This window comes from Lampris incognitus, chromosome 4 (genome assembly GCF_029633865.1).
Source record: "Lampris incognitus isolate fLamInc1 chromosome 4, fLamInc1.hap2, whole genome shotgun sequence".
NCBI lineage: Eukaryota > Metazoa > Chordata > Actinopteri > Lampriformes > Lampridae > Lampris > Lampris incognitus.
The window spans coordinates 21049366-21063093 of record NC_079214.1 but is presented as its reverse complement, the minus strand read 5'-3'; the positions used below and the strand labels follow the sequence as shown (position 1 = coordinate 21063093).

The window sequence follows — 13728 nt, the reverse complement described above, 5'->3', positions numbered from 1 at the left end:
GATTTACAGCTAGCCTCAACACCTGCACATGCATCTTGCACAAAGGTTCGAGGTGGCAAGTAGCTCCACCAAGGGGATGTAAATATTGTATATCTACACATAGTTTACCTGCCATAGGCATCAGTCTCCACTTGATTTGCACAGATCCTACTCAGAAACTCTCTTTGTGCAATATGTTAAAGAAGAATACCATATAAGAAGGAGGTAAGAAGGTGACAGAAAAGTCACGATATAGTAAAACCAAAAAAGAAAAATGATAAAACCATTTATCTTTGCCTGAAGAGACAATTTCAAATGCACGTTTCAGTCAAGTTATTCAGCAATTCCAAGTGAGCGCATCCCTGTCTTAGCATCTCCATGAGCCCGGGCACAAATGGTTTAGATTATTTCTTCACATTACCCAGAAACGTGGGGTTCCCCATGCTTACAGCATGGTGAAAAGGAACATGGACAGAATGTCAAAGCTTCTCCTCAAACGTTTGTCTTTTTTGGTTCATCACGGTCGCATTAGGGTTTTTTTTTTTTGCAAAGGCACTGACACATGGATATATATTGATTGGTTGGACAGCTATTGTTACAAAAACGTTTCCCTTTTTATGCTGGCTTCCCTCTTTTCGCATTTATTGCCCATTGATATCCCAGAGGCTTTGGGCTTTGACTCTTGAGGAACTGGTTGCTCCTGGGAAGTTAAAGCAATTGTTATATAAATAAATAAATAAATAAATAAATAAATAAATAAATACATACATACATACATACATACATACATACATACATACATACATACATACATACATACATACATACATACATACATACATACATACATACATAAGGAATATATAATTAAAAATAAATAAATAAATAAAAAGTTAATATAAATAAAGTTGCAGCGAATTCGGGGAGCAGCTCGGGAACCGCCATAGTCGGGATGCGAACTCGTGTTTCCTGCACCGCAAGCGACAGTGTTAACCAGTCGACTAAAGGGTCCGACCACTAGGTCAAGGACCAACGTGTCTACTTATCCATGCACGTTACAATAATGTAATATAATATATATGTATATATATCAGAATCAGAATCAGAATACTTTATTCATTCCCGAGAAGAAATTGGGTCCTATTACAGACACTCGTGCTCTAGTACAGAAAAAAAATTAAAAACTAACCAGATACAAGATAATAAGAAAATAGAACCAAATAGAAACAAGAAAAACAGAAATAAAAGCTAAAATGATAAATAGAAATAAGAGCAAAATATATGAGCATGGTGCACATAACACCCTATCTATCTGTACTGCACTACCGCAGCACAAACCAAGCCCGGCAGGGTAAAGCAAGTCGAAGGGCCGGTCCAGCGGCCATTAACTCCGAGTGTCCGACACTCTGAGGGAGGAGTTGTAAGGTTTGATGGCCACCGGCAGGAATGACCTCTAGATTATACATTATATAATATAATATGATATAATATAACATAATATGATATGAAAATAACATCATCTATTCAATTGTATTGATCCTTCTTGGACACTGTCGATGATCAGTCACTTTGCCCTCCTTTACAGCCTCCCTCCTTTCTCTCTTGTTTGCTCTCTGCTTGTCTTATTCCCACTTTTTTTCAGGAATTACCAACGACTGTATAAGAGATACTTGATGTACATGTGATAAACCTGAAAAACCTGAAGTAAAAAGTTTGGGTTAATATGCTGCAAGTGGTTGTGTGGAGGCGTGGGTGTCCACAATTCCCCAGACAATGAAGGATTCCTGAAGCCATCAGTAGTTTTCTGACTGCCCTCTGGTGTTAGCTGCAATAGAAAACACCCCCCCCCCTTTGCATTATTAGCTAAAATCTGTAGTCCCGGCCTGCTGGATATATGTGACAAAAAGAGATCTATGTATGTGGAGGCTGAGGCTGAAAATCGATTCAGGGGTGTTGCGTGCAGAACGGCGTTGTCAGATGACAGTCATATCCTTAACAGTAGTGAACGCTGTTAAACACAAGCAACGTAGTATAATGTTTAAAAAAAAACAACCCTGCATGATAAACTCAATTTTACACTTTATGTATGCAAGCATGTCGCTGTGCATACATCAGAGTTTTAAAGAACTCACACATTTTCTCACAAAGGAAAAAAAATGACTGCGTACCCCAACAGATAAATGTCACATTCTGGATGTCCACCTAATCGAATAGGGGACCAGGAGGTCACAAGAGGGTTTGTGTGCCCTTCAAAATAGAAAATCTGTCCTATGCTCAAGTAATGGCTACCATTCATGGACGGCACGTGCGCCTGGAGGTTTTGCTATTAGTTTACAAAAGGACGCATAGTTATTTTAAAGAGCTCATGCGTGGGTTGGGCTACTTAATATCTACCTGGCAACAGGATCTGTCATCACACAGGTGCCATATGAGTCTCATTAAACACTGCTCCAGCTAACTGGCTTCCTCCTCCTTGCACTAGGCTGGCCAAGGTCAATGCAATGAATTACACACACACACACACACACACACACACACACACACACACACACACACACACACACACACACACACACACACACACACACACACACACACACACAATGTACTTGAGGCGACCCCCTCGTTGACTATATTCATTCCCTAGCCCTTAACCCTTACCTTAACCATCATAACTACATCCCTAAACGTAACCCTTAACCTAACCCTAATCCTAACCTTAACCCTAAACCCAAGTCCTAACCCTAAAATAGACGCTTTTCCTCATGAGGACCCACAAAATGTCCCCACAAGGTAGGTGGTTTCAGGTTTTTGTATCCTAACAGAAAAACCTGGTACACACACACACACACACACACACACACACACACACACACACACACACACACACACACACACACACACACACACACACACAATAGCTTAGGACTAAGACATAGCCCAGTGGTTTCGATTCAACAACGTCATATTGATTTCCCTTTCTACTGCATAACATAATGTACAAATCGGAACGGTAAATGTAAGTAATTAAGATTAGCTTTGAAGGCTTTTCTGCTTTTTTTGTGTGGAGCAACACATTCCAGAGACAAGTTAACAGGGAATGGATTGGTGGACACCAGGCCAAGACATCTTCCTAAGCTGATGATCTGGAAAACAAGAGTCACAAATCATAGCAAGTGCTAAAATCCCCCCTGTAAATAATATGCATCCATAACCTGAGTCTGTACAGACCTGCAGATCACTGGTGACCAGTGTGTAGGACCATGTAACCCCACAAGGACACTCCTGCACGTTGACCCTTACTCGCAATATATTCAGCTGGAAAAAAACGACCCGACATCTTGCCATGATAACCTTCACAGGAAACCTACGCCAGTGGTATTCAAACTATGGGTTGTGGGTGACAGGTTGTCCACAATAGCAAAAACATATGTCACACAGTTTGAGTCGATATAAACAGTGCAATGATTTCATTATATTCCAAAAATCCCTAAAATATAACGTTTAATGTTGCCATGCCCTGTCTGTTTCATCTGCTCACCAGCAGGCCACGACTGAAGACTGAAAAGAGGAATACTGCCTTGATGAAAAATGTAGAGGATTGATAATTGACAGGTGATGAAAATAATTTCTTATTTTACTGTGCAAAATATTTGCTGGACCACGGTGCAAAAAATAAATAAATAAATGTCTGCGGGTGGGTCACAGCATGAGGAAGTTTGAGAACCTCTAGCACTCCAAACCACAGGCAAGCCTCCCATATCTGCACAACATCAACCCCTTTCTTAACCTCTGCATCCAGCCCACAAAACGATGAGTACTCCTTTGAGGCGACACTGATGTGCGATAATATTCAGCAATGACTAATTAACGAATGTACGACTTAAACAAATGTTCTGCAGGTGATTAGATGCCTGTTACAAATCAATTTTATGAACCGAGTGGCAGTCAAATTAGCTTGTTCTGTGAAAACTGTCACCTTCAGGCAACGGTAAGCGTGTGTGTGTGTGTGTGTGTGTGTGTGTGTGTGTGTGTGTGTGTGTGTGTGTGTGTGTGTGTGTGTGTGTGTGAGTGTGTGTGTGTGTGTGTGCGTGTGTGTGTGCGTGTTTGTCAGTGGAACGGCCTCGCAGTTGTACTTACTGCGCATGCGTGCGCATTTGAAATTGAGTGAGAGGGAGTTGCCTCTGTTGAAAACACAATTAAAGATAGAGAGAGGTCAACTCTTCGCTCAGAACCCGAGGACAGCGCTCTTCGTCTTCATCACTTCTACGCCGACATGGCTTAAACAGCTAACAGCGCAACTTCTAATGGAGACAAGTTTCCAGTTTTAATGCAACAAGTTGGGGATTCATTCCAAGAGGGCGACTCCCCCTTCATTCCCCCTCCAAAGCCTTTAGCGTTGTACACTAAAAAAAAACAAAAAAACAATGGGCGTCTTCAATTAGCAGGGGAACATCCGTCGATGAATGAAGCAATTAAGTGTCCGGTTGCGCGTGGCTTAGCTCTATCAGGCGTGCAGAAATTGCGCACAACCAAAGCCCGTTACGCACTTTACGTTGACCCGTACCGTACATGTGCTAGTTTGACTCGGTGAAAGGGGGGAAAACTTCGGAAAGCCAGAATAATGTCGTCTTCGGCGCATAGTCAGTGGGCGACACGGAGGTCTTCCTCCGCGGCCACGCGTGGGACGAGACCAGCGGACTTGGAGCTGGCGGACGCCGCGCCCGGAGCGCATGGACCCGGCACAACTATCACCAACAACGCGTTTATGGCACAGGACGTGCCCGAGGGTGGCAACACGCGCACCGAGGACACACACGGTCACGCTGCCACGGTAGTTCACCCGTACCTCTCTCACCCCCGGATGTCCATGCGGATGTCCGTGTACAGCGTCGGGGTCCGTCCGGTCCTCACCCGCGCCCACGTTCAAGGACGCGTGTACAACTTTCTGGAGCGGCCGTCCGGATGGCGGTGTTTCGTCTACCACTTCACAGTGTGAGTGCTTTCAGTCTCATATGTACCAATGGCGTGGTTGCATGCTGTGATCATCAATTAAATGGGGGCATTTAGGAGGGGTAAGTGTGACTGCAAGGTGCCAGTTACCAGGGGAGCTGTAGTCTTAAATCTTCCGTGTGTTCGAGCTTCCCAGACATCTGTGAGCTACACAACTCGGGTCGTCTCTAATCTGTGTGCAGCGAGGCTTAAACATTTGGGTTTTCAGACCCGTAAACAACATGTCAGTGCTTGTTTTTGTGTAATTATCAGTCTTTTAACCCCCTCCCCCCTTTCCCTTTTTTAAATACATTCTTTCTCCAACAGGTGTGCCTGCAGAAGCACAATAGCCTGCACTGTTAATCTGACAACCTGGTGTGTGTCACCAAAGTAGCACTTTTAGCTAATTTGCCAGCAGTGAAATGACCTTGGACAAAGTGGAGCTAGATACTCTATCGTGAGCGTATTTGGTCAACAGACTGGATATTTGGTCTGTTTTGGAGATAATTGTGTAAATGGTCAATAGCTAATTAAAACTGAATGGTCTAGCTGTTTGTCCATTGGAGATGACTAAACAAAATCCTAATTGAGTGTGACAGTTTTTGCTCGTCCATTTCGCTGACTGAATGGAATGAGGAAACATATTAATGGCAGTACGGCTAGACGTCCTGCGCCACAGGAGATCACTTAAAACGTACGCAGGATACGTTTGGCCACTAATGGTCCTGATATATCATCCATGTCCGGGACACAGCCCTTCACCAAGCTGGTCCAGAATGGAGCGTTCAGTCTATGGTTTAGGAATGTGGGATGTGACGAGCCTTGATCTTCCCCTACTCCAACTCACCCCCATGTGTGTGCTATCTATCTCCACGCTGATAGCAAGCAGCTAAACTTGGCAGTCATGCTATTTAGGAAGGGGCCCTGGCCCTGCCTGGCACTGCTACCCGGTGACCCTGCAGTGTTGCAAGGGATGCAGGGGAAGAGAGCTCGTCAGGGTGTACTAACGTCTATCTGAGTCAGAAGAACTGCGATAAAGCAACATGCAGCCCCATGCAACACTGCTCAACACAACACGGGAACGGGGAACAGACCACGGAAACATGCGATGCATTAGCACTGAAGCGATCGATCAATTAGCCGGCTGACAGTGCATTTTGTAAATCAGTTAATCACTTTTAAACACTACTACAGCTTCATGTATATCAAGATTTGTCTGCCTTTGATTCATGGTAAAATAAAATGAATACTTTACAGGGGTTTGTTTTTTTTGGCTGCTGGTCAGACTTTACGTATCATCTGTCATAAATTTTGACGTTTTTAGAGACTGAATAATCAATCGATTAATCAAAACAATGATGGATAGCTTAAGCAATCATGAAAATAACTGTCAGTCGCAGCCCTACAATACATTACAACATAACAAAATGCAGAAACAGCCACAGTTCAACACAACACAACACAACACAAACACATGAGGAAAAACACGAACGCAGTGGCGTGATCATGGGACCCCTTTAGTGTTGGTTTTAAACCGAAGGATAATATTAGGCCACATGTGCACAGTAGCTGCAGTTTCTTTGTCACATAACGATGGTGGACAAGGAGTATTTCTTGAACGTCTTGCTGTGCAGACACGGACCTCGGTCCCCCCAAGTATAATTTAGACCAAACTTTATTCTGAAATGATGTTTCGGTCCTAATATGCAGTCGAAAGTTGAAGCATTTAGGGTATTACATTTAGGTGGAAATGTGCTGCTGGGATGTTTAATGATGCAAGGGTATGTAAGGTTGGTTTAGACCTTAGCTTTGCAAATGTTTGAGTGGGAGGAAGGCAGCAGCAGTTTAGAACAAGCATGGCCTTATCACTGACCCAGAACTAGAGCTTCAAAGAAACCCAATTCCTTATCACAGCTGCTCCCGTGTGTTTGTGTATACATGCATGCATGCATGCATGTGTGTGTGTACGTGCGTGCAACTGTGTGTGTATACATATGTGTGTGTGTGTGTGTGTGTATGTGTGTACTTGTACTCTCAGGATGTTCTGCTCCAGAAAAATTACATCATTAAAGATTAATGACTTAAATTTAGGCTCCATACCATTCATGTATTGTCTTTAATGGGGGGGGGGGTTGGAAGGTGAACACCTCGAGGGTAAACAGCTAAATTTAATTTTTCTATGAATTTGTGACTGCAACCATTTGTTTAATGATTCCCTCGACTGTGCAATCTAACCAACCAACTAGGGTCAGTCTAATCACACCAACAAGGGTGCCCAGCACTGTACGTTCATATGATGGCTCCATCCCAAAGCGGAGGTTACACCGTCATGCACATTTTGTATTGATATCACAGCTGAGTATACGATCCGTCAACTTGGATAAAATCAAACCATAAAGTTTATTTCAGCTGACTCTTTTTCAGTCCATTGTGCTTATGAAAGCACTAAAAAAATAAAATAATCATGACAATAATCATCATAATCATAATAACTACAGGGCATGCCTTCTGGAGGGAAGGTGCTGGCAGACCAGTGGGCAGCCAAATCACAAGAATCCTACGAAGCAACAGATTAAGAGTTATGCCATTAATTTCTACAGCAAAAACAATTAAAATAAACGTTGCATCCTAAAAAAAAAAGTATACAGAAAAGTAAAAAAGTTGAATGCACCCACACATCTCCTGAAGTAGATGAAAACTACTAAGTCTGAACATAACGAGTACATAGGACAAACAAGAGTTTTGGAGAAAATAACAAATAAGACAGACAGTGGCAATACCACGCTAGTGTTCAACTTGCCTTCAAATAATAATAATTAGCATTAGTTAGTAGGAGTCATTTTTTTCATTGTCAGAATCCGAAGCAACTTTATTGGCCAAGTGTGTCTGTGCACACGAGGATTTTGACTCCAGTTCACAGCAGCTTCTAGCACTTGCAGACATCACCCACACACAAAAATAAAACAAAACAAAAACAAGAAAGAAAGAAAAAAAATAAGAAATAAATGGAAAAACAACAGGACATTGGAGGCAAGCATTTATGCACAACAGGTTTGTCGCTACTATACAGTTTTTTATGGCTGAATAATCAACAACCTCTGCCCATATATTATACCATATTACTTATATACTATATTTCCATACACTATACCCCATATACCATACAACAACTCCACAACCCAACATGCCCATATACAATGCTATATACTCACACTGTATTACACTATGTATATACCAGAAGTATACACTATATATTCACCTACCATCCACCTCACAACTACATACTATATTATATACCTATGTTGTAACCACAACAATACCAGCAATAGTTTGTTACCAGTATACAGCAGCTGTATGTGTATTTACAATTGTACATTTGTATTGCACAAACATTTGTATTGCCCTTTGATGGCCTGGTGGCCTGTCCAGGGTGTTTCCCCGCCTGCCGCCCAATGACTGTTGGGACCCTGGGTGACCCTGTGTAAGGATATGCGTTTTGGATAATGGATGTATGGAAAAACTTGTATTGCACATCTGGAGGTAGTGCACATCATAGACACGCGAGACATTGCATTGTATTATAATTAGTAGTAGTATTTGTCCAAGTGTTCCATTTGGGGCTGGTCTGAATGTAAATGCTGTACATCGTGTACAGTAGTGTTGTCAGACGGTAAGGCCTGGGGAGACATGGCTGCTACTCAGAAGTGTAGCAGCCATGTTCAGTCCTCTGCTTTGTCCTGGCACCCACTGCACAGCAGAGTGTAAATGATCCAGTGCATCAATAATGTACAAAGAAAAACCCTTTTCACCTGTTGTTTGTGCTTGGACAGTGCCCACCCCTGGGGCGGCAGTGCCACAGAGCTAATATTGTCCAGACCCGGAGGAAGGAAGGGGGGCGCATGCGTATTGCGTTACGTTTTAAGTTGCCCGCCATTGCTAGCAGTCTTAAGAATCAACCGTTTAAAAAAAACAAGACGGAAAAATAATCATTGGTTTATGCTAAGAGTTTATTTTTTTCTCTTTCTTTCCGGGATTTGCAATGATTTCCCACAGAATGATTTAGCTGACTACAACACACAAAACAACTGTAAAAATTCATGTTTGATTTTCTTTGCAGCCCATGAGATCCTCGTCGGGTTTGTATTGCTCATTAACCATCTGAGCGCCACAGAACTTGGGAATGGCTGCCTGCTTTCCTTCATTGTAATCAGAGCGCCGTTTGCTTTTTCTGGGTCAATTTGCCGCAGCGCGCGGGCAGCGCGGCGCGCGGGTCATCTCATCAAACGCACCTGTCCCACAAACCCTCCGTAACGTCGCCGGGCTGAGCTCCCCTGTACTGTACTGCTCCCTCACGCCGGACCTGCTGGCTCGCTAACTGGGCTGCACACACGACCCACTCACCGCAGCCAGCCAGTCAGTCAGCCAGCCAGTCAGCCAGCCAACCAGCCAGCCAGCCAGTCAGTCAGCCTCTCCGTGGTCTGTTTTCCCTTTCGACACGCGGTTTACGCGCACGCTCCCGCGCGCACGCGCGTCCCTTTGAAGCGGGGAGGCAGGAGTTGGATTCCTGCCCGGCGTTCAATAAACTCGGGCCCTTGTCTGCGGCGATAAGCGCCTCCATGATGCAAACACGGACCGGAAACTGCAACCCCCCCTTCAGCGTCTCCATGAAGTTCGCTTGTGTAGTAGCTAAACGGGGATGCTATAGGCTCCTCCATGCATATATTACTACAATTTGATATAGTGACAAAAACAGAGGTTTCTTTAGCACGGCGCGCTACGAGGCATACCTCGCACTAACAAGTTTATGGTTTTGAGAATGACTCTTAAGGCCGCGGTATTTCAAATGCCGTCATCTTCTCATTTTTATCGCTTCTCCTTCTTTCCAATACCGTTAAATGACGCAGAATGTAACCCAGCACAATGACCGAGAGAAAATAAATCTCCAGCGAAAGCTGTGAGAGCTAATAATTACTAATTTGACGTTGAAATGTGCCATATTCAAGTCATAATTATTCAGGTCGGCATACTGAATATGAACTGCCCTCCCCCCCCTCCCTTTGTACTTGCCAAATGAAAAATGAATTGAATGATAGATAAGATGATTAAATGAGAAAGGATAATGATGGTTAAGCTGGGGAACCTCCTTAAAAAGTCAGACAATCGGGACAATGACAAGGCCTCCAAGGTGAGGGGTTGATAAATGTCTGGAAAGGTCTTATTTCTTATCACAGAAATAAAATAGTATTATCTCAAGTTACTGGGGGAGTTACAGCCGCTGCATGCTGCTTGCTGTGTCTGAAATGCCTCTGACCTTGCAGGGGAATAACAATAACCTCAATGGCATGGTCTGTTTTCTATTTTTTTCATTTTTTTTGAAAAAATTTTAGGTGACATTTCACATGTTGTATGCGTGCACCTCTGAAAACCAGGACGGTTTATTGGCTATGATAAAATGTGCCATGAAAAGCAGGGCAACATGTTTGGCATCCTAGCACACTGCAGACACTGCTTTCATTGTTGTGTTTAAGTTCAGTGGTTCTGGTCCCTGTAGATGCAAAAAAAGGGCCATCCTTGAATAGTAGTTCAAATGCTGTCAGACACTTTATTGCCAAAATAGAATAGGCGACATGGCTCAGGAGGTCGAGCGGGTCGCCTAGTAATCGGAAGGTCGCTGGTTTGATCCCCGGCTCCCGAAGAGAGCATGTTGAAGTGTCCTTGAGCGAGACACTCAACACCTAACTGCTCCTGATGAGCAGGTTGGTGCCTTCCATGGCAGATGGCAGCCTCCGCCACCAGTGTGTGAATGGGTGAATGTGAGGCGTACACTGTGAAGCGCTTTGAGTGGTCGGTAGACTAGAAAACCGCTATATAAATGCAGTCCATTTACCAAATGGATCTCTCTGCGTGCTGATGTGATCCTTACTGCAGTTGTTTCTATTAGTATGAACTCAAAGCAAAAATATCCGCTGAATTCTGAAATGAAATTTTGAAAGGAGGGGTGAGAAGGTTAATAAAAATTGAATTTGTAAATTGTGGAGAAAAAAAAGGTTTTTTTTGTGATTTCTGACAGTATCTTCTAATGGTTGCATGGACTGAAACCTGATGATAACGTTAACCTTCCTGATTACATTTTCTTACTAAGAAGGTGCTTTTATCCACAGCTATTTATAGGAGAATCAGCATTTAGCAGATGTGTGTGTGTGTGTGTGTGTGTGTGTGTGTGTGTGTGTGTCAGCCTGCAGACATCTTGGAGCACAGAATAATCATGTCATATTGGAGCGTGCATGCCGTGTCAAGTGCAATTTGTGTTGGTGTGGAAAAGGTACATCACCCATAGTGATGTGAGTGAAAGCAGGAGACACAAATTACAAATTAGCCATACAATGCCACAAATCAGTACAATAGACACATCAAAACCAAGTGTGCATGTCATGCCAAGTGATTACACACAATTCTTCAATCTAAACAAGACACATTCCTCAACATTTCAGTTATGTTGTCACCCACGATGCTGAGACTTCAATTTGACTTCAACATAAAACTGGATAAAGAATAACAGTGCTACTTCTGCTACTATTACTACTACAACTGATAAAATAATAATAATAATAATAATAATGATGATGATGATGATGATGATGATGAAAAATAATGTCGGTTAACGATAAGTGTTTTTCATTTTTTACACATTGGCCAATGAGATGGTGAGACAACTGGAAATTTTGTCTCCACTAATTTCCCTTTTGATTTGTCTCACACAGGTTCCTCATTGTTCTAGCTTGTCTAATCCTCAGCGTTCTCTCCACCATTGACCAGTACCAGCCGCTGGCTCACAGCACACTCTTCTGGGTGGTGAGTTTTACACTTCACTGCATCTAAAATGAAAGCCTGAGATGAGATCAGCTTTCATCATCCACTGAATTTATTATCGAGGCAAATTTCAAATCCGAGCAATTCGGATTCCATTAGCTGGATTTTTTTTCCTTATTTTTTTTCTGGGTGCCTGTTCTCCGTTTAACTACTCCACCAGGTGGTAGCTGTAGGTAGCATCTTCAACCTATAGTGACAACAAACATCTGTTTTCATCAGCAGTAGCAAGTATGTTTGCACATAAATGGATCATTTGCCCACAGAGGACATAGCATACAATTGTGTATGTGTGTGTGTGTGTGTGTGTGTGTGTGTGTGTGTGTGTGTGTGTGTGTGTGTGTGTGTGTGTGTGTGTGTGTAGTTTGTGTCAAAATCTGGAAAAAAATTAAGATGAAAACTATAAAAGATGTCTTTTTAACAAGTTAAAAACAGAAATTAAGATGGAAGTATCAGGTCTGTTCAGTAGAGAACATGGTATTTGCAAGCAGCATATTACATGTGAGAATACCATCCTTAGTTAAGATAGAGGCTATTATTTAAGTTAGCAGTTCAAAACAGAAAGAGCAGCAACAAAATAATGCAGCTGTTTAATTCAGTTTAGGGATTACACCTCCCAATTTCTGTCCCCAATAATGACGGTGGGTGTGCTGTGAAGCTGTCATCCACACAGCAGGATTTGTAGCTCTCGATCAGTGCTCCATGACAACATATTTATCTGAAGCAGGTTGATTTGGCTTTTCTTAAGACTCTCACCCTCAGGGGGGACATAGACCTATTTTCCACTGAAATACTGTTCAAACTAAATGCAGCCTGTAGTTTGTTGATTCCGCGGTATGAAGGGAAGATCTCCATCTGCTCAGCACATCTGTGCTCTCTGTTTTTGTTGTCTGTAATCTGCATGCAGGCTCGCATCCTGATGCATTAAAGACTAGTGTTAATTCTGTGAAAATTCATCTAACTTACATAAAGACAAATATGTTTAAATGTGCTTGTGTGTGTGTGTATATGGCATGAAACAGGCTTGTACTGTCTCCTAAAGAATTTACGTGACTCACTGGATTATTTTGCTCCTTATTTCCCGAGTGTTTCTTTTAACAAAGTTATATATATATAGTGTCTTGGTAAGGTGCTGGGCCACCACGAGCCTCCAGAACAGCTTCAGTGCTCCTTGTCATAGATTCTACAAGTCTCTGAACTCTACTGGAAAGATGGAACACCATTCTTCCCAAAGATATTCCCTCATTTGGTGTTTTGATGGTGGTGATGGAGAGTGCTGTCTAACATGTCGGTCCAACATCTCCCATTGGTGTTTAATTGGGTTGAGATCTGGTGACTGAAGGCCATAGCATATGATTTACATCATTTTCATACTCATCAAACCATTCAGTGACCCCTCGTGCCCTGTGGGAGCACAGGAACTGTTTGTCGGGAGCTTCATGAAACAGGTTTCCATGGCCGAGCAGCCGCACACAAGCCTGAGATCATCACATGCAAATGCCAAGCATTGGCTTGAGTAGTGTAAAGCACACTACCGCTGGACTCTGAAGCAGTGGAAACACGTTCTCTGGAGTGATGAATCACGCTTGTCTATCTGGCAGTCTGACGGACCAATCTGGGTTTTGAGGATGCCAGGAGAACGCTACCTGCCCAAATAGTGCCAACTGCAGTCTAGTGAAGGAGAAATAATGGTCTGGGGCTGTTTTTCATGGTTTGGGCTAGGCCCCTTAGTTTCACTGAAGGGAAATCTTAATGCTACAGCCTACAACGACATTCTAGGGAATTGTATACTTTCGACTTTGTGGCAACAGTTTGGGGCAGGCCCTTTCCTGTTTCAACATGACAATGCCCCAATGCACAAAGCGAGGTCCATAAAGACATGGTTTGCCA

The 13728-nt window shown here is 43.0% G+C and overlaps 1 protein-coding gene across 1 annotated transcript in view; it reads left to right on the top strand.

Moving 5' to 3' along the window:
* The first annotated feature begins 4603 nt into the window (after positions 1 to 4603).
* kcnq1.1 (potassium voltage-gated channel, KQT-like subfamily, member 1.1) overlaps positions 4604 to 13728 on the top strand; it is a 40677-nt gene continuing 31552 nt past the window's right edge. The window contains exons 1-2 of the mRNA XM_056279298.1: positions 4604 to 4974; positions 11733 to 11823. Coding sequence (XP_056135273.1) covers positions 4604 to 4974; positions 11733 to 11823 — 462 coding nt within the window. The remainder of the gene's footprint in view (positions 4975 to 11732; positions 11824 to 13728) is intronic.